Source organism: Kogia breviceps, chromosome 17 (assembly GCF_026419965.1).
Source record: "Kogia breviceps isolate mKogBre1 chromosome 17, mKogBre1 haplotype 1, whole genome shotgun sequence".
NCBI lineage: Eukaryota > Metazoa > Chordata > Mammalia > Artiodactyla > Physeteridae > Kogia > Kogia breviceps.
Genome location: NC_081326.1, coordinates 2565384 through 2586893, shown reverse-complemented (window position 1 = coordinate 2586893; position 21510 = coordinate 2565384). Strand labels below are relative to the sequence as shown.

At 50.8% G+C, this 21510-nt stretch overlaps 1 protein-coding gene across 3 annotated transcripts in view; it reads left to right on the top strand.

Moving 5' to 3' along the window:
• The first annotated feature begins 7400 nt into the window (after nucleotides 1–7400).
• OPRK1 (opioid receptor kappa 1) overlaps nucleotides 7401–21510 on the top strand; it is a 108264-nt gene continuing 94154 nt past the window's right edge. The window contains exons 1-3 of one of the 3 annotated variants that reach the window (XM_067017562.1): nucleotides 7401–7566; nucleotides 8246–8548; nucleotides 20102–20454. In XM_067017562.1, the coding sequence (XP_066873663.1) occupies nucleotides 7409–7566; nucleotides 8246–8548; nucleotides 20102–20454 (814 nt within the window). In that variant the 5' untranslated portion in view covers nucleotides 7401–7408. Of the gene's footprint in view, nucleotides 7567–7846; nucleotides 7927–8245; nucleotides 8549–20101; nucleotides 20455–21510 lie in introns of those variants that run through there. The other 2 variants (XM_059043540.2, XM_067017563.1) reach the window with 2 other exon arrangements.

Below are 21510 nucleotides of genomic sequence, written 5' to 3'. Positions count from 1 at the left end.
AAAGGCGAAAGAAAATGCTTTGCTTTTTTTTTTAAAGTAAATTTATTTATTTATTTAGGCCGTGTTGGGTCTTCGTTTCTGTGCGAGGGCTTTCTCTAGTTGTGGCGAGCAGGGGTCACTCTTCATCGCGGTGCGCGGGCCTCTCACTATCGCGGCCTCTCTTGTTGCGGAGCACAGGCTCCAGACGCGCAGGCTCGGTAGTTGTGGCTCACGGGCCTAGTCGCTCCGCGGCATGTGCGATCTTCCCAGACTGGGGCTCGAACCCGTGTCCCCTGCATTGGCAGGTGGATTCTTAACCACTGCGCCACCAGGGAAGCCCAAGAAAATGCCTTTAAGGTCAATAAATCAAATATAACTACTGTCTCAAGTTAATGCTACCTTTCAAACACATGCTAACATTCTATCAGCATCTTTTCTGGTCCCAAGGCCACCCATCCGCATCTGCTTCTTTACTGTGAAATATGCCGTATTCTTAATTCATTCAGCCAATATATGTGTTGCAGATGCTGGATACTATACGGGGAATATCAGCAGTAATGTCATTGTGATTATTTATTAAGTCAAAATGCTTTTTACTCTTTGCAAACAAGAGGGTGCCTTTGGAGAGGTCGAGTGAGTGAGTGAGGGGGTGACAGGGGTTTGTGTCTGTGAGAGGCCCTGGCCACACTCTGGGGTCCTGCAGGGCCTCTTCTGGGCCATTTGAGGACAAGGCAGAAAGCCATTCAGGGACCGGGAGTCCCTCAGTCCCTGGGAAACCAGTTATCCCCGAACCAGGAGTCCATCAATTCCTCAATGGACAGTGCCTTTGTAAACCTGCCCTAAATGTCCTTGCGTGCTAAGTTGTGCATCAGTGTTCATGGTTATTCCTGAGGACTAAAAGCTCCTGGCCTTTCCGTTCTCTGTTGAAACTCATGTTTTTATACCTAAAGTGAAATCCTGTGAACTCAGCAATACTTCACACATCCTCATGTTTTTATTTATTTATTTTTTGCGGTACGCGGGCCTCTCACCGCTGCGGCCTCTCCCGTTGCGGAGCACAGGCTCCGGACGCGCAGGCGCAGCGGCCACGGCTCACGGGCCCAGCCGCTCCGCGGCACATGGGATCCTCCCGGACCGGGGCACGAACCCGCGTCCCCCGCATCGGCAGGCGGACTCTCAACCACTGCGCCACCAGGGAAGCCCCCTCATGTTTTTAAAATGGCTTTTCCGATGTAGTTCTCAGAAGCCGAGGATCTGCAGCCCTTCTGCTAGACTCCAAGCCAGGGTTTTCAAGGAGCAAAGACAGGCGTGGAGAGAGGCACGTTCCTCTCCTCCAGACCCACTCAGGGTGCAGCGCCTCAGAGACGGAGGGATGGGTTTAGAAAATGTCTACCAAAAGGATCCCCAAGGGGATCCCCTTCTCACAGTGCCTTTTCTAAGCCACACGAGGAAGACACAAACGCTGGGAGCGAGGCGAAAATTCCCAGACTCCGTCTTAGCAGCGATGAAGATGTAAGGCATTGAATGTCTGAGACCCCGCTGGTTTGACAGAAAACAAACCAAACAGAAAGAAAGAAAAAATAAATAAAAGAATCCCTTGACATTTTCATATGTTTCTGCAAAAGACTTTAGACAAATGCAATTGTGTGAGCTACGATACCACCAGGAACCGCATGGGAAGTTTTGCGTCTCCTGTCTCCTGGGCTGAGACGCAGTGTGTGTGCTGTGTGTGACCCCTGGGCTGGCAGGACTGGGTCCGCCGGCCGTCTCTCCGCACAGCCAGTGAGGACACTCCTTGGACACTATCCGGTCTAGTCATGGCCTCCGGTGTGGGGGGCTGTTCGTTCTAACCTCACTGGCAACCTCCTAAGGGTGATGATTGAAAGGGAGCAGGCCCTCTGCTTGGGGTGCCTGCATGTGGATATTGTTCTAGGCACTGATGTTTCACCAGGACGCCCCACAGGCAAGCTCCTCCCTTGGACACCAAGGCCGGTCAAGACAGCAACTTTTCAGCTTCCTCCCAGGCGCTGGGAAGTCAAAGGCTCAAACCCAAGCACGTCTTCCAAAACGAGCTTAGAGGAGGTCACAACCGCCTTCCTTCTCTGTGGATGCGGGTTAAATGTGCGCCGGGGGACACATGAGCAGGTCCTGCCCAGAACCGCCCTGCAGGTGGCCGAGCTCACCTAGCAGAGACCCCGCGTGAATCAGGCATGGGGGTCCTGAGACGAGACAGACCAGCACCTTGGACTCCGGAACTGAGAGATTTTAGTAAAAGTCTGTCGATAAGGTGTGGGGAGAGCTGAGTGAACCAGCAAAGGATGAGTTCAGTACCGCAGTGAGGGACGCAGGAGAGAGGGCTTCTGCCAGCCCTTGACCTGAAGGGGAGACGGGGGAGGGAGCTCTGTCATTCTGAGAGGACGGCCGCACAGACAGGGCCTAGGCGGGAGCCGCCCCTTCGGCGGGGGTCGCAGGCCGACCGCGGTGCCCAGGCTGGAGAGCGCCGGGTAACATCGGGGCCTCACTCTCCACCTGCCCTCCCATCTCTCCCAGGTGCCTTCCAGACCCGGACCCAGCGGGAACCCTCCCTGCTCAGAGCAGGTGCGGGGAAACAGAGTATCCACATGGGGTGGGAAAACCGGAAAGCTGCTGTCCTTGTGCCCCTGGGCTGAGGCCTTTACCTTCGAACATCACAGGAGCTGAGAGCCTGGGACCTTGTCTAGTCCAGATGGACCTCCACCTTCAGAGAGCGCACGTCTCCCAACCAGCAGCCGGCCCAGGTGGGGGGGGGGACCTCTGTTCCCTGCAGTGCTATACAAAGGGACTTCCCTGGGGTGCAGTGGTTAAGACTTTGGACTTCCAACGCAGGGGGCACGAGTTGGATCCCTGGTGGGGGAACTAAGATCCCGGCATGCCACCTGGCACAGCCAGAAAATGAAATGAAATGAAGTGAAATAAAATAAAATGTGAGGAATAGCCTTGCCACCAGCCACCTGACATAGCCCTGTCTCCCGGGTAAGAGGTCCTTCAACAGAGAACTCAGTATCAACTTTCGTGATGCCGTACTCTCTGTTCATTTCAGTTCTGACGTTCAACGCTAAATCGCGATCTTAATCCTATATAACGCCCGGACCCCAGTGACATTCTCCTCGTCAAATGTCCTATTTCACATTCTGTGTCATGTGGACACTGTTGATTACCTCTCCTTCCTGAATTCTCTGTCCTCTTGATTTCTCTGAGTCTGATTCTCCTTCTCCTCCTTCCTCTGTGCCTGGCATCAGTCCCCTTTGCTGACTCTCCAACACAGATGCTCCCGGCAGTAGAGGGTCCTGCACCACACACACACACACACGTCTCACCGGTGCCACAAACACAGCCTCGCAGAACCTCAGCTCATTACGTTCTCCCCAAGTTGCTGTGATTGCTCCTGTATTTCCTATTTCAGTTAATGGTACCGTCCTGCACTTGGTCACCCAAGCACAAGCCTAAAGTAATTCTAGGCTCATCCTCCTCCCTGACTTCCATGTTTATTCAAACCACAAGTCTTGCCAATCTAATTTCCTAAATGGCTCTCAAAACGATCATCTCCTTGCAGCTCTCTCAGCGATCGCCTTGCTTTAGGGTTGGATCATCCCTCACCTACACCACGACAACAGCTCTAGCACTGCTCTCTCCCCCAACGCGGCCCCCCGGTCCCACCCCCCTCACCTCCATCCTGCAGGCCACCCAAGCCCCAGCCCAGCCCCGCCGTCCGGGCACCGGTGGCCTCTTTGCGTCCGTCTCCCTCCAACCTCCCCTGGTTCTCACCTCAGCACCATCGCCCTGGTAACACTGCAGACACACACCTCTGCGTAAGTGTTTCCGTGCCTTTCCTTCCTGGTAAATCTTGTTCAAACACCGGTCCCTACCTGGACGCCCACTTTTCCTCTACGACCGGAGATAATCCTGACTCCTGTGCACTAATTCTGTCCCATTAGCCCTGGGGACTAATCAGTTTCATGCCCTGTGTTGCTTTGTGTTGCCACACTTTCTCTCCATAACCTGGGGCCTGACGTGGGCGTGGCACGGAATTTACAAATCCATGGATTCAGTCGGATCAACAATTTCAGTGCCGGAAGCTTCAGGCTTAAATCCCTGCTCTGTGACCGTGGGAAAGTCCTCACTTGCATAACGCGCAGGTACGGGGCGGGGGGCGCATTAAGATGCCCTTTGGCTGTAACAGTGCCTGACGCTGATTCCGTGCGAACCTCCCCACGTCTGCTCTTGTCTCTCCGATGCCTTCTACTCATTAAAGATGAGTGATGTTTCAAAGATCCCGGATCTGAGTACGCCACCCGCCCCCGCCCGCCTGATATCCTCCAGTGTCTGTTGCTCTTAGGCTGAAATCCAAGCGTTTGCGAGAGCCCCGCGTGATCGGGGCCTCGGCCGCCCCTTTACCTGCTGCCACACCTCCCCAGACTCGGGTTCCCCGACCTCCCGCCGGGCCCACGCGTGTGTCCCCTCCCGCCCGTCACGGCCGTCACACGTGTGGCTCCTGCTGACACGGCCCCTTCCTTCCTTTTCGCCTGGGGAAACGCCCGCACAGCCTTCAAATGTCAGCTTCAGTCGGGGTCCCTGACGCCCGGTCTTCAGGGCCCCCACAGACATGTGCAGCGTGTACACCTGCAACAGCTCACAGGCTTCCTTCACGCCCAAGACAGGAGGGGACTTGAGTCTTTAACATGGCAATTTGCTGACAGACATTAATTAGTGAAGTGTCTTGAGGAAGGGGCGCCCCTTTTCTTCTCGCACAAACTTGCTGCCTTGGCTGTCGGCTTGTCTGTTCCGTCACACACTTTTCCTCTGTAACACTTACCAGGGTTAGCTGTGTTTGTTATTAACTAATTACTCATGAAGATAAAAAAATTAGGTCTGTCTCTCACACCAGATTGCACATCCTCTTTGGGACGGCGCTGCCTTTGCCTTGTTTATTTTTGGACCCTCAAAATCCTGCCTCTTCATCTGCCGCGTCGGGACACTGAGCGACGACTGAGGGTGAAGTGATCTGGAGGGCGCTGCGTTCTGGCTCTCTCGAGGCTGCACGGGCTGCACCCAGGGTCTACGCAAACGAAACTGCTCCCTTCCGCTATACACCCACCGCAGCTTTCTGTCTACCGTTGCAGACATGAGAAAGCGAACTGACACAGTTTGCTGGTGGGTTCTCTAGTCTATGTGACAGAAATGCCAAAGCACCCGTCACCCCAGATGCTCGTGGCACTAATCAATAAAAATCACTGAACACACGCTCAGCTTTACAAGAGCTTTACTTGTAGTTATAAACATAGTGTTTGCATGGAGCAAAATCGCAGGTGGGGATAAAGTGCCAGGAAGTTTAATAACCTGCTTTACATCAGTGTATAACAGTGTACAGAATGTCAACAGCTTATTTTTCCTTCCTATTTTATAAGCTTTACTCCAATAGTAGGTCGCTTTCCTCTCTGTGTCCAGAGGCACAGGCCAGGTTCTCCTGGCAACCGGAGCTGCCTAAAGGCTTCTTAATGCGCTGCCCATTTTGGCTTCACTTTATTTTGGCCATTAATTTGGTAAAAAAATAGGAGTACTCAGATGAAACAAACCTATTTTTATCCTAATTAGTAATTTTTTGCCTTCAAAGACTGTCCCAACTAGTAGAGGTTTCTTACCGACGATCAGAATTACGATATCATCTTGCAGTCTAAAAGACACGTGCAGCGTGTACACCTGCAATAGCTCATAAGCTTCCTTCACCAAAGACAGAAGGGTCTGAGTCCTGCATTCTGTTTCCATTAGAGCGGTATTTTTCCAGGATTCTGTCTTAATTACAGAGGTGTTTTTCCAGCAAAATCCCTCCTAACACACACACTATATATAGTGTGTATATATATGGGAAAGGGCGATCAAGAGTTTGAATTATTGGAATTGTACCAACTTTTGGACACTTCTTCAAAGTTTTTCACTTTAAAACTTTCCTTAAATCTTTTCAAGTAATACCCTTCCCTTTCTTCTTTTTTGTTCTTGCTAAATATCCCCATCTATATTGTTTTGTCTTTAGAGAGGCTCTGCTTTTGTTCCTTTACATGAAATCATTCTGTTCAATCAACGTATGGCGAGAGACAGAAATACCTGTGTTTCAATCCAGCTCTAACATTACCAGCTGCGCAAGACACCTGTGTGTGTGCACAAAAAACAAAACCCAAACACACAGAACCTCTATGTGATAAATAAGTGCACGAGGAGGATAGATATTGTCAACATCCTTTCAAAAGTGTGTAGCACAGAGGCAGTTGTATCCAGTGCCGAATTCACAGATAAATAGACAGATAGGTAATAGGATGATAGATGGGTAATCATGTCCCTCTCAGTTATTTTCCTTTAATGTATTGTTTCGACTTTCTTTCTGATTTGGATACTGCTCAGTTTCTGTGAACTTCAAACAAACGTCTTGCTGGGCTGCTCTGGTGGCAGCCTGGGATCCCACCCTCAGGACGTGAGCCCCCAGACGTCTGGAGAAGATTCGAGATTTGTCTGCCATCTTCCTGACAGACAGGGACCCCCAGGCCCACGAAGATCACAGCATTCTGATGTTTTGTGAAAGCAGATGTCATCTTCTAATGAAAGTCTGCAGTCAGACTTAAAAGAAGTATAAGATTTATCAAAACTTACTTTCAAGACTCCCAGGGCACCAGGGTTCAAGGGACGCTGCTGGACTCATACCACGCTTCTCGGAAGAGCCGTGCGTTTCCAGGCTGGGGCAAGACCGCGGTGGGCACGTCCCTCTCTGGGGGTCACAGTGTCTTGGAAGAGGCAGGGGTTCCCTTCTGCTGTCGGCCAGCGGATGGAATGACTGTATGGGCCGTAATGGTGCCGAGGTGTGGGCACCGATGTGATCTGTGGGAAGAAAGGGAGGGCCCGTGTTTGTCTCAATAAGTCAGTCAGGCTTAGACCCGAGTCCTCCCGGGAAGCTCAGGCATCTTGCCTCCAATACCCGTCTGGGAAGGGGGAACCTCTCCAGTCTCCGGAGGACCTCATCTCAGCGGCTGAGTCCTGCTCCCCCCTCCAGCTGACCTCGGCTTTCCTGCCTTCTGGTCGCTGTGCTGAGGGCTTCTTTCACCAGCAGAACCTGATCCTGGCCCTGGCAGAGTTACCCGAAGGAAGGATGATCGAATTTCTCTGCGGGGCTCAGGCCCTCGGAGCTTGTGGAGAGAAGGTGCCGTAGTGAGGGACCGTGAGGGCTGCAGAGATTAGCGTGGGGGAAAGAGACGCGGTCCCCACCTGCACCTACACCGAGGCCTGAGTTAGGCGGGGTCTCGCTTTTCCACCGCAGGTAGCGCCAGGAAACGCAGGTGCGGCCTTAAGGTGCAGGCTGTGCATCGTCTCCGACAGAGGAGACCGAAAGGCACAGAAGGTGCCATTTATGTACATTCAGTCATTTAAATGCGGTGATTTGGTCTTGTTCCAATTGGATAATTTCGCCACCGTATTTGGACGGGCCACTCGAACAGGATGCCGATGTCCCCCTCACCTGAAGGCAGGCGTGTCCTGGGCGCTGGGCCTGCGGCGGCTCCAGACACGGTGAGCGCCCCGGCTGCTGCCTCGTCCTGGACCGGCGCCCCCTGCCCGGCGCCCAGCGGCTCCCGGCCCGGCGGCGGGGCGGCGGGGGCCGTCGGGCCGAGGCCGCGCGCGGGGCCGGGGGCGCCGCAGGCCCAGGTGGGCGGGCCGGCCGGCGGGGGCGGGGCCCCTGGCGCCCGAGCGCGTCCTCGCGGCGTCGCGGGGGCTCAGCCGCCTGCTCTCGTGGGAGCCGCGCGCCGAGCGGCGGGGGCGCGCCCGGGGGGAGGCGTCCGCGGCCGGAGCGCGGGGCTGCGCGAGCGCGGCGGCCCGAGGGCCGAGCGGACCCGCGTCACTGCACCGCCCCGCGCGTCTCCGGGCCCGGAGGTGAGCTCTGGGCTCTCGAGGCGCCGTGCTTGGGAGCGAGGGCCGCGCCCCGGGGATCTCGGGTCCCTGGGCGCTCCGGGCCGCAGTCCGGGGCCGGCTCCAAGGGTGGCGGGTTTCGGGAGCCGGGGGAAAGGCGGGCGCGCTCTCCGCCCCTCCTGGCGTCGGCGGCGCGTCTGCCGGCGCGGGCGGCAGCCCGAGGCCCGTCCCCCGGGGTGGGCGTCAGCGGGCCCTGGGCCCTGGGCGCCGCCGGCCTCGCGCGCCGGCTCGGGCGCGGCCAAAGTTTGCCTCCGCGGTCCAGCCCGTTCTCTCGCCCCCGCAGCCCGCAAGGTGTCGCCTGCCGTCGCCCCGCAGCCGCAGCCGCCGACATGGAGCCCCCGGTGCAGGTCTTCCGCGGCGAGCCGGGCCCCACCTGTTCCCCGAGCACCTGCCTGCCCCCCAACGGCAGCGGCCGGCTCCCGGGCTGGGCCGAGGCGGAGCGCAACGGCAGCGCGGGCCCCGAGGACGCGCCGCCGGAGCCCGCGCACATCTCGCCTCTCATCACGGCCGTCATCACGGCGGTCTATTCCGTGGTGTTCGTCGTGGGCCTGGTGGGCAACTCGCTGGTCATGTTCGTGATCGTCCGGTGAGCTCGGGTCCGGGCGCCGCAGCGGCCGCAGCGGGGAGGGAAGGTCGGGCCGGCCGGCAGGACGCGCGGTGGTGGGGACCCCGTTCCGTCGGGGGTCCGCGAGGTCTCGGAGCGTGGCCCCCTCGAAGTGAGATTTCCTGGGAGAGCTTCTGGTGCGGGACTTCGAGGTTCGCAGAGGGAGAATCCGAGCAGTCGGAGGTGTCTTGAGGATTTAGGGGTGACCCTCCCTGCCCCCCAAACCCCTACTGAAAACCCTACGGGCAGGGAGAGCGCAGGGGGTGTCCCTGCAAGGGGCAAGGTCAGTGTCTCTCGTGGGAAGGCAACGGATCCATCTGCCTGGCCTTTTGCCTGGTTGCCAGCGCCCGTTTGGAGCACTTCGTTTTGCCCTTTTGCAAATGTTTCTTTAGATAAAATTCATGCCCACCTAATGCACTGAAGAGAACTCAGAATTTCCTGTGGCTCGTCAGACTGGTGTTATGGTTCATGAAGCAAAGCCAGCATACTAGTTAGGGTTGTTGGTATGCATACATGAGCCTTTTTAGTACTGATATGCCATCTTATTTGTTTAGAATACCAGTGACTTTTGTACATAAACCACCTAATATTTATCTGTTAAAGTACAGCTGCTGGAGGTTTCCAAAAATTGTTTTGCTTTTTATCTCCCACGGTGAGAACTGAAGGTTTGATTTTATTGTTCTTTGGTGGATACATTGACGTCAACTTCCAGTAATAAATATCCAGATATCCGCATATATGCTAATTTTCTGGTAAGTGAAGTGGTTTCTCTTTTGGCCTCTTGCAACCAAGGGAACAAGAGAGAGAAGAAAATCCTAACATTGTGTGGATGCTCTTGAAGAAGTTTCCCTTTCTGGCAGACTTAATGCTCTGCAGTTGCACCTCTGAGAGTGTCTACGAAGCTGAGATTCCTTTGAGAAGTTTCTGTGAAATAAAGGAAGGCTGCAAGTCACGCTGTTTAGGGACGTTGAAAGGGTGAAGAACTAATTTCTCTTTATTATGAACTTTAAGAACAATATCTGCAGTAGCATGAATGTTTCAAACACCCCTTTCTCTCCGCCTCTCTCTCCCTCCTTCCCTCCCTCCCCCTCCCCCTCCCTCCCTCTCCCCTCCCTCCGTCCCCCCTCCCCCTCCCTCCCTCCCTTCTCTCTCTCTCTCTCTCTCTCTCTCTCTCTCTGTCTGTCTCTCTCTCTCTCTTTCGGAAGTGTCAGGTCTTTTATCCTCGTCTGTGCTCTGGAATTGAAAAACCATCATTTAAGCTTCTGAAAACATATTCTAAAGCTCTTTTCGCCTACAATTAGCGTCTCTATCTTGGTAACGTTGCTTTTCCTAATTGCTTATTGCGTTTTATAGGACTTCTATCAGTGCAAGAGGCAGGAGGAGAAATATTTTAACGCACATCGTTTCCTCAGTCGCTAGTAGTGTTAGGGCTGCTCTCCACTGGAGGGAAGATCGTAGTAACCGAAGGAAAAGACAAGACAGCGGCATTCTAACTATAATTAAATTTTTTAGAAGATCTTTGCTACAGCGGCCGTTGTTTTATAATAAAACATTGTTACAGAAAAAGAGGATGCTAAGAACGAACCCACTGTGTTCCTTCTCATATCATATTTAAGTGCTTGAGTGAAACAGATAACATCTTATTGTCACTGGAATGAGAACTTGAAGTTCTGAGTTTGAGAAGGGCTTCTTAGTTGCTCTACAACTTTTTTTATAGCTCTGCAGTCCAGGATTAAAAAGAATAAAGAATCTTAAAATATATGCAAAGAGAACTCCACGGGGAGCATTAGACATGTCAGAAAGGAAGAATCATTGTAGATTGACTAGGATTTTTAATGATAAATATAAAAAAGTATAATTATAAGTTGAATATATCTATTCCAAAGATATCCAAGATTGAAATTTGTGTGAAGGGGATAAATTCAGCTAAAAATACAGTAGGAGTTAGAGAGTTCACATAACATCACCCATCCTCCCACCCCACTTGGTAGTAAATGAAGAGAGAAGAGTTCTAGTCTCATCCTGGAAAGCCAACCTACTGAAACAACAGTTGGCTTAAATCTATGGCTGAGAGCATTACGGAGCTTTTGTTCAAGCTGATACAGGGTCAAAGAATTGAAAAGTGAAACCTCAGAAGGAAGCTTGATGGACTTGGGTTTATTTTGCTCAGGAGAAAAAAAAGGGCTGAAGATGGTTTGCAGCAGGCGGTGGTTCGCTCATCAGAACTCAGAGCAGAACCAGGGTGTGGAATTCAAGTGCAGCTTTTGTGATTGACGTCGTCGAGGGGTGACCAGCATCGCTTGAAAAGATGGGGGATCACTTTTGAGAGGGACATTATTTTTTTAAATGTCTTTATTGGAGTATAATTGCTCTACAATGGTGTGTTAGTTTCTGCTGTATAACAGAGTGAATCAGCTATACATATACATATGTTCCCGTATCTCTTCCCTCTTGCCTCTCCCTCCCACCCCTCTAGGTGGTCACAAAGCACCGAGCTGATCTCCCTGTGCTGTGCGGCTGCTTCCCACTAGCTATATCTATTTTACATTTGGTAGTGTCTGTATGTCCACGCCACTCTCTCACTTCGTCCCAGCTTACCCTTCCCCCTCCCTGTGTCGAGAAGGACATTATTTTAAAATATTGTACATGCGAAAGAGTCCTGGTTGAGTTCTCTAGGCAGTCACTCTGGAGATGGAATTTGGAAGCTTGGATGGCAGGGCAGGTGCAGGTCTGGGACGGCCAGTTCAGACGTGGGGAGAAAGTGAGGGTTGTGGAAAAAGCTTTGACTGTTTTTAGACCTGCCTTACACATAGCCTTTCCCACCTTGAACACCTGGAATGCTGTCCAGTATCTCCTGAAGATAATCTAGTATTTCAAGGATTTTCACATTTAATGTGTAGCAACTGCTGTAATTGTCTGTTAGGGTACTTTCACCTTGCACTTTGAAAACCTTACAATTTAAGCACTCGAGCCTCGCTCTCCGGCTTCGGGGTTCGTGGTCCTGGCGCGGGATGTTCTTACCCCAGACCTTGATCCGCGCCCTTAGTCCTCCCAACGCCTTGGGGGCGCCCATGGTGTGACACTCCTCTCCCGGAGCAGAAGCTCCCACAGTCCGGAAGCTTGTTTCGGCCCGGCTGTCCCTTGACTCCCATGGGGATTCGGCATGCTGGACCCGCCTCACCTTCTCCTTGACTTCCTTCCACATCCGCTGGGTTTCTCCTCAGCCTCCAGCACAGCCCCGTCTTCCCTGATGTTCCCTAAACGCTCCTCTTTCCCAGAGCGTTCTCAGCTCTCTTTGTCCTCGCTTTGCACACCCTCCGTATTAGTCAGGATTCACCCAGAGGAACAGAACCAGTAGGGGTGTGTGTGTTGAGGGTTCATTCTAAGGAATTGGCGTACGTGACTGCGGGGCTGGCTAGGCGGGTCTGCAACCCCAGGCGCAGGCGTCAGGACAGGCGGGCTGCCCTCCCCAGGCAGAACCTCTTCTATCTCAGGGAAGGCGCAGCCCTGTAGCTAAGGCCTTTCAACTGATTGGACCAGGCCCCCCAGATCATCTAGGGTCATCTTCTTTGCTTAAGGTCAACTGATTATGGACTTCAACCACATGTACAAAACACCTTCACAGCAGCACCTCGGTAAGTGACTGAATATTCAGAGGCTGTAGCCTGGCCAAGATGGCTTTTCAAACTGACCGTCACTCTTAGAGCCGCCGTCCATTCTTGTGGCTGTGACTGTCAGGGAAATTCTGACCAGTCCTACGTCTGTGTATCTCTCTCGCACTTCTTTATCCCCAGCTGCAGACTCAGCTGGCCTCCTTCCTCCTGGATGGCTCTCTGCAATTATCTCACAGGTAGCTCGGATCTCTAGACAGCTGCCTGTATTCGTTTGCTAGGGCTGCCGTAACAAAGTACCACAGACAGGGAGGCTTAAACCACAAAAATGTGTTTTCTCACTGTTCCAGAAGCTGGAAGTTCAAGATCAAGGTATTGGCAGGTTTGGTTTCTCCTGAGGCCTCTCTCCTTGGCTTGCAGACGGCTGCCTTCTCCCTGTGTCCTCACATGACTGTCTGTGTGGATGACATCCCTACGCTCTGTGTCCTAATGTCCTCTTCTGATAAGGACAGCAGTCATGTTGGATTAGAGCCCACTCTAATGACCCCGTTTGGCCTTAATTTTACCTCATTTCACTGCTTTAAAGACCCTACTTTCAAATACAGTCACATTCTGAAGTTCTGGGGGGTAGAACTTGAACATATGAGTTGGAGGGACACAGTTCAGCTCTAAACACCGCTTATCCATTTTCTGTTATCTTTAAGAGGACACTCCTCAAGCTTCAGTCTTTATGAAGTTACGTACATATATTTTTTCTTTTGTTTGATTTAAAGAAAAGCTTTACTCTTATAAAGGTGTGTTTCTTTTTAGATTGAGTGTAAGGATAAACAAGGAAAAATTATTAGGAAAAAAAATAACAGAAATCGGGAAATTATTTGGTCCTTGGTCTTAAGTTCTGCCTTTTCCTTTTCTCATTAGTTTTCATTAATACTTTGCTACCATAGCAAAGACCTCTAGGGATCAGCATTCTGCTGACTTTGCCCTTGGAGTAGAAGACTTTGGCTTCCCTATAATTCAGCTTGGGCGGTGTTGGAATTTGCCAAAAGAGGTAACTTTGTAAGGGGCTTAGAAAAAAACAGAACCACAGAAAATACTCTGGAAACTGTTCCATTTCCTGAACTCAGATTTCTTCTCCAAAGGCAGCCAAGCACCCCCCACCCCCCCGCAAGATTGCTGGGCATGGAGGTTGCTCCTCACGAAGGTACCTGTTCTCTGGCTCATAAATCAGGGGGCGGGGGATTCTTCCGCAGGCACAATGGAAGTCCCACGCTCCGCTCTGCTGAGACCGTCCAACTCAACTCAGGCCACCTCTGAGTCAGTGGGGACCCCACGCTTGAGCTTATGCCCGTCCCGCCAAAACTGTGTGGCGTATGTAACCAATTTGGGGAGGTATGGGAGGGGGGATGGGGTGGGCCAGTCGCGTGTCTGCTGCGCTGCCTCTGTCCCCTTTTCCATGCCAGGCGTCCCGGTCCTCCTCTTGCAAGTGTCGCTTGTGGTCACGGCAGGTGTATGTGCACCGTATTCCAGGTTCTCTCAAATGTCAAGGGAGCCGACCTAAGATAGTGTCACCAGGCGACACCCAGGGAGGTGTGAGGGGAAAGGCAGAGGTGTGTGGCTGTCCAACAGCAGTCTTACCTTAGGCTTTGGTTTAAAAAAATATGTTGTAATTTATCCTGAATCCTCTCTTTGAATCAATAGCCAACATTCCCATTAAAGCAAGCATAGTAAAATAACTTCAGAAATTATTTTCAGAAGAGCCTATCATGAATTTCTGGAAGTAAGTTTATTGTTTGACAAGCTCTTAAAAGAGAGAATTGGCTTCACTGCAACTGTTTATATGGATTAGCTAAATGGAATTATCTTCTTTGCTGTGGGACATCTGCTCGCAGAAGTCCAAGTCCTCACGGAGCTGTTTGAGAGAGCAGAGATGAAACGGCTGCTTAAAAAGAAAGAAAGAAAGAAAGAAAGAGAAAGGAAGGAAGGGAGGAAGGAAAGAAAACAAAACAGGAAAAAAGAAAAGGAAAGAGAAAAAAAAAAACCACCAAGGTGGTGATCAGGTATAGAGAGAGCTCTTAAGCTTTAACAGACTTGGGCAAAATTGTAGTCTTCAAAATCCCTTTTGGATTCGGTTGCCTTTACAGTTTTTCCTGGTGCCTGTCTTAGAGTTAGTTTCAGGAAGGACTGACTTCTCGCTGGGAGAAGGTAGCACCTCTCCATTTACCGGAGAACTGGGCAGTAGGTGCCTCCTTTACTCCAGATTAACCTGTGGACACACTCAGTTGTCGCTGCCGGGGGTTGGGGGTTGAGGGTGGGAGGGTGACGGGGTGCTCTGTGCTCAGCTAAAACCCTAAAATTCTACGTCCGCAGGACGGTTTCCTTTCTAAGATTTGGCTTAACATGGTTTCAGTGCTGCAAGTTTTACAGGCTTAACAAGATACTGTGTTAACAAAAGATAGTTTCAGAATAGCATTCACTTATTCCTTAACAGAAAATCAGCCAGTGGTTTGTTGTTTGTTTGTTTCTTTCTTTCTTTGGAGGGGATGCTGGCTTTCGTCTTAGATAAGGAAGTCTGACTAAGAAGAATAGGTTTTAGGAGTGAGGCTAATATTGTAGAAGGCTTATGTCTTGGTTTTTTGTGTGTTTTTTTTAAACCCACTCCACTGGCCAAGCAAGTCAGAATTTAAATGGAAAATGAGAAAAACATAAAACATGTGATGAATTGAGATACCCCGAACTGGTCTGAGGTTGAGCAGGGCAGCCTTCAGACTAAGAATGGCTGGAGTTATGAGGCTTTAACGATCGGCTGTAGCAATAGGAGCGGTCTTCCAAGGTTCTGTTGAGTATTAACTCTTTGAACTTCACAACGCAACTCCAAACTGTCTCTGCTTTACTGTGTTGCTTTCCACCTGCTGCAGGGGCACTTCCTTCCCACGAAAGAGAGAGCAGGAGGGTAACCGGGCCACCTCTCCGTGGCACCCTGCGGTTCACCTTAGCGAGGTCCGTTTTCTGTATAAAAACGGAAAAATAACTGAAGAATGCTATGTACTTCTAGGTATCCAGATAGTTGTACACTAGGAAGCGACATGTCAGTCATTTGAGATTTGTAGTTTTCTACCAGGTGTGGTTGGGCGTGTGACAGACACTCACCCAGCGTGCGCCACCGGACGCACTAGCACATTTCTTCTGGGTCTCAGGGCCGTGAGTGCAGGGAGGGTGTGTCGTTTCCGGGGCCCTGGCTGTTGCAGTGAAAGCATTACTTCTGCATCGGCCTTCCTCCCCTTCTCCTGCTACCCTGCAAGGACCACCTGCCAGGACCCACTGAGACGCCTGTCCGCCCTTCCGGCCGTCCATCACCCCCGGCCTGGCACCTGCAGTCACAAGAGTCAGGACTGGGAGACAGGCCCCCCCCCTCTGTTCTCATGAAAGCTTTTGCTCTTTGCATGTAGCAGAGTATCCGGGATCTGATACCTACGTGAATATGACTGCTTTAAAATACTACAGATTGAGGCAGTTTCAAAGTCAGATCACTGGGGAAACAATGGCTGAATTTCCCTTCTTTAAAAAAAATAATTAATAAGCTACTGCCCTTGAGCAAAGAACCGTAATTTCAGTAGTAAATCATCTAAAAGGATGTATGGCAAACTCATTTCATTGAGATGAACAGGAAATATCTGGAGAATTTGATGAAGCAAACTTACGTTCTCAAATAAGTTCTCCTGAGAATTCACATCAGTACAGCCATCATGTCTGGTTATTTTAAACACAAAATCTAGAATGCTGTGTATCTGGCAAGCATGCCCAGGAGGATGAATAAATCATGCAGGGAAGAGAGTGCCGAAACCCCTCCCTCACTGCAGCTGTCCTTGCACCGCTGGCTGAAAAGGGTTGCGTCTTCCAGGCGCTGCAGAACTGTCCTCCTCCTGAGTTTGGTGTTTGGGGCCTTCCAACTCCCGGCGCACCTCCAGGCTTGTGGGGTACTGGCCCGGTCCCCGTGGCGCGGGAGCCTCTGATCACACTCGTGTTTTTCACCAGACCAGTGTTTCTTCGGGAGCTTTCTATTGGCCGTTAGCTGTTTGCGCTATTAAAGGAGTCTCTTCAAAAAACTGGCCCGTCGGGTGTTTGTTTTTTCATTATGTTGGAGCAGTGGTTTGGTGACTACTCAGAAGGCTCAGATTTTACTTCCCACTATCTCTCAAATTTGAGGAAATCACCTCCTGCCTCTTTACGGAGTTTCTTCACCTGAAAAAAAAACGGGGGGCTTCCCTGGCGGCCCAGTGGTTGGGGGTCCGCCCGCCGATGCAGGGGACGCGGGTTCGTGCCCCGGTCCGGGAGGATCCCACGTGCCGCGGAGCGGCTGGGCCCGTGAGCCGTGGCCGCTGAGCCTGCGCGTCTGGAGCCTGTGCTCCGCAACGGGAGAGGCCACGGCCGTGAGAGGCCTGCGTAACACACACACACAAACACACACACACACACACCCCTGAAACACCGTAACGTGCTGACGGCATTTGTCCATCGAGGGGTAAAATGCTAGTATTTTATATTTGCATTCCGTGGACCAGGCCCCGTGTCATCATGTCACATGTTTTCTGCCCTCGCGATGCACACTGAACCACACTTGTCAGACTGTTTTTCAACCTTCAGCCGCCAGAAGTAGCAGAATTCACAGGATCCCATTAGTCCTCTGATAACATTTCTGACTCCTTAAGAAACTCTGCACTATGGTCCTGAATTCCTGTACTTATTAGGGAGGGATTCCGAGAGGCACTGAGAATCATCTCGAAGGCTGCTTCCTCTCCAGAAGTGGGGCCTCCGTATCTTGCAGGAGTGTGATGCGGTTACTAGCACTGCGGTGGGTGATTGGCGGTGGCTCTAACAACACACCGGGAGCAGTGGTAGCAGGGCGGCGCCGAGGAGGGCTGGCGTGCACCGAGTGAGCTGAGGCACCGGGTGAGGTGACCACCATGACCTGATTGCCAGATGACAGAAAGTTCCTAAAACAGTGTCTGTCACGTGAGTCCTCAGTCAATACTTAAAATGGGTCTTCTTCCTGGTGTGCAAGGTGCTGTGGCCTGAAACCCCTTTCCCCATCCCAGGCAGCCTCCCATCACCCCCAGCAGGACCCGTGGCCCTGAATAAGGCTCTAGCCAGCAGACCTCCGCGTCCAAATCCTTCTCAAAGTGCAAGAGCCTATCCAGGTTCTGCCTTCCTTGAAACATGTCCTGATCTCTTCCCTACACGGGGAACTTCCCCTCTGTCTATTCCTCTAGTTCACATCATGACTTTGGCTCAATTAGTTTGAAAGACGCTGGGGGCAGGGTCTGTGTCAGCTTCTTTTTCAGTGACCAGGATATTTGCTGTGTGTGGAGCTGGCACTGAGACGTAGGGAAACGTCGACAAGATGAATCTGGGGCAGGGGCAGGAGCGCGGCTGAGGAGGGAGAGAGGATGTCGGCCTGGTAACCGAAATCCACCCGCAGAACCAAACCGCCTCTGCGTTTAAAGATGTCTGGTGATTAGCCGTCAAGAGTATGGCTTTACTATGCTCTCCCGAAGCTAAAAAGCAGCTCCTGATTAAAGAAGCTTCACTTAAATTAACAGAGAAGCACTGGGGCAGTGCACCTCAGTCGCAAGGGATGGAAACGATCCAAGGATGACGTCCCCACCTGCATCGCCTGCGCCCGACAGGTTCAGGGCAGGACAGGAAGCCGGGAGGCTGCAGCGTCACAGGGTCAACGTTCCTCCTGCCGTCGCCTCACTTTTCTCGTGCAAGTGCCACGCTCTCCCAGAATCCCCACCCGGTGACGCTGGTTCGCAAGAGCCCTGCAGATAACTCTGTTCCCCTCGCTGTCCCACGAGCGTGCACGGCTGTCCCTGTGCGGAGAACCACGCCAGGAAGGTCTTGAGTCAGCCTGCGACGGGGACACCGTCCGTGACGTTGCCCCGCGACGACGTCCTCATGGCTGGCGCCCCGAGCTCCCTGCTGACCCCTCTTCCCGGCCTGCTCTCCGCCTCGCACCGTCGTTTGCAGGCTTGCAACAGTGACAGGTTTAGTGGCGACGGCGCGCGGACTTCGCTCCTTTAGCGCCATATGCCCCTGCGGCCTGGACGCCGAGAAGTGCAGCCCCGCCCCGCCAGCCCGCCTCCAGCCGCTCCACGCAAGCCAAGAGTTCCCACTCACGTGGGGCCATTTTCCTTGAAATACTTGCAACTTCTTAGCAAGCGGTGTGCATGGAACGGAGAATCATGTCCCGTCTGGTCGCAGTGAGAAAGCTTGCTTGTTTGTTTTTACCAGCAGACGCACAGCGACTGGAAGAACTTTTTGCTATTTTGCTTTGGTTCAATGCGAGCATTACCCGGGGGGCTCAACCAGACTGTCTTTTGGGGGGGGGGTCTTTTAATACCGTGGCCACTGGACATAAAAGACTGTCGGTAGCGATTCGGTGAGCCCGTAGTCTGCTACTTTTAATTATTCCTGTTTAGTTCTCCCTTTCAGTGTTGTCGGCTTGGAAGCATGTGGGTCTCTTCCAGACGCTGGAGGGGTGCCGCGCCCCGCTGCTCCTCCACCTCCTCCCGCTGAGCGCCCGCCTTGCCTCTGCGGACACTGGAAAAATCACGTTACTCACCGGAGTCTACTTTCTTCAGCGATAGTAGAGACAAGACCTAAATCTCCTGAGCAACTCGAAGGGCAGTTGTTGTGAGAATCAAAGAGGATACATGGAAGTCAAAATTCGGGGCTTTGTAAATTATCAAGCGCTGGGGAGATGTAAAAATGCAAGGGTGAAGTCAGACCCCTGGGTTTGAATTCCTGCAGGGCCTTTTATAACCATATTACTTTGAGAAAGGTACAGAGCTCCAGCTGTTCGGTACAGCTGCTCCTTGTAGGTACATGGGACATGGCTGAATTAATTGTGATTAGGTCCACACATGTGAGGTGTGTGGAAAGTAATTAATATATGGATTTTCCCAACATATTTTAACATTTGGCCTCAGAAAACCTGCTGATGTCGTTTGGTACATTTCATGCCCTGTAGATCTCTAAGGAAGCGTTCTCTAAGTAAAGCAATCTTCTTAATTCAGTTTTAGTAGAAAATGGAGTCGTTGTAAGCTTCATGTTAAAACTGAAAGAAATAATTTGGGCTTAAAGGCAGTATTTCTGACCTATTTGAAATCTTTTGTTCCCTCAGTTGGAAAGTGAAACACATTGTGTGCTTTCTAAATCTCTCAAGATGAAAGTAAAGGAAAACAGATTTCTTTCTCACCTACCATACCAGATTATGTTTTACGCTATACTGTGTATAAGGGAAGAACTCAGCCTGCTTTTTTTACATAAGGCATTTAAGATGAAAAGCTAGTGGGACACTGGTAGACAAAAATCAACACTTAGTTGTGCTGTAGTCATTGAAATTGAATGTATTTAAAAGTAAAAACCATTTCAAGAGACGTAATTACAAAGAGTGATTTCTCAAAGTAAAGTTGGGTAAACCTTCCTCGAGGAAAAGTTGGGTATGTTTTATCTTTGTTTTACACAGTGAAAAGAAAATAAAGCATTAAAAAAATGAACAAAGCTAAGCAGTCCTGGGTAGGATTAAAATGAATTGTCAGTCACAAAATAAAGACCTGTAACACAGGCAAGTCTGTTGAAAAGATCTATATGTATGTACATCTGTCTGTCTATACTCGTTTCTTTACCCTTTTAAAATTAAATAGATTTTGGAGCAAGGCACTAGAATAAAAGCTAAATAAAGTCAGAAATGTTTGCCCCTTTTTCTACTACCCCTAATGTCTAGAGCAGTCCTTTTACATATTAGATGATAAGTACGTAAAGAATAAGTGAATGAACAACAAATTCGAGAACCCAGCGGCACATGTACATCCTGGGTGTGACATGAAGACGGAGAGAAATAATCCTGTTTCTTGTCTTCCAGGTACACAAAGATGAAGACGGCAACCAACATCTACATATTTAACCTGGCCTTGGCAGATGCTTTGGTCACCACGACCATGCCCTTCCAGAGCACTGTCTATCTCATGAACTCCTGGCCCTTCGGGGACGTGCTGTGCAAGATCGTCATCTCCATCGACTACTACAACATGTTCACCAGCATCTTCACCTTGACCATGATGAGCGTGGACCGATACATCGCCGTGTGCCACCCCGTCAAAGCTCTCGACTTCCGCACGCCCCTGAAGGCAAAGATGATCAACATCTGCATTTGGATCCTGTCCTCGTCTGTTGGCATCTCTGCCATAGTCCTCGGAGGGACCAAAGTCCGGGAAGGTAAGGGCAGCTCTTTAAGTTTCATTTTAAAAATGTTTATTTTGTCATTGTTCATAAAATAAATAATTTTTTATTGAAGTAGAGTTGATTGACGATGTGTCAGTTTCAGGTGTTCAGCAAAGAGATTCGGTTAAATCATTTCATTCTTTAGCATGTGACTTCTAGTTACACAAACTCTTCATTTGGGAGTGAGTAAGCCACGTATCTAGAAGAAAAGCCAAATGCCAACGGAAATAATAATGCTAAACCCACGGAAGATGAGAAATAAAACCGTTTGTGTTCCTTTCCACATGTAAACACAGGATGGGATAATGGCATGACCCGAACACAGACACCCAACCTATATCCCCTATTCAGAAAGCGCTTATTGGAATCTGGAGGGGTGGGGATGAAAGAAGGAACCACGGTCATGTGGATTTTTAAAATACAGTTTGTTGCGTCCTGGCAATTCTAAGACACACCTCCTTGCTCCTCTTCCTTCTCCCGAAAAAGCACCCTAACTCATTAGAGACATGCTGGCTATTTACTCTTTTTCCTTAGGGGTTAATCTCCAGGCTACTATCATGGAAGCTTCGTTTGGGTGTAGGCCATTCAAAATTAGGTTCCCAGATGGATGGTAGTACGGATAAGCAAAACCATCGGATTTTGGACTCGTTACTTTTTACCCCATGCAAACAGGACATTTGATGTGTTCCCTGTATTTCTAGGACAGTGGTTCTGACCTTGGGACGTGTGTTGGAATCACCTGGGTACGTTAGAAAATACTGCTGCCTGGTCCCACTCTGGAGGGTCCGGTTCAATTGACCTGAGGCACAGTTTGGGGGTCAAGATTTTTAAGATCTCCCCAGGTGACTCTGACCTGTAGCCAAGGTGAGAACTACTGCTCTAGGAGCTTATCTTTACTTGTAGAAGACAGAGCTGTGAAAATATTTTTGGTCTTAATAGAAATTCATTGGGGTAGGGGAGCCGAGCAATCACATTGGACTTTATAAATGCCATTTATTGCTTTAGCAGTTTATTTTGGGGGCTCATGACACCTGTGAGTACAGATAAGCA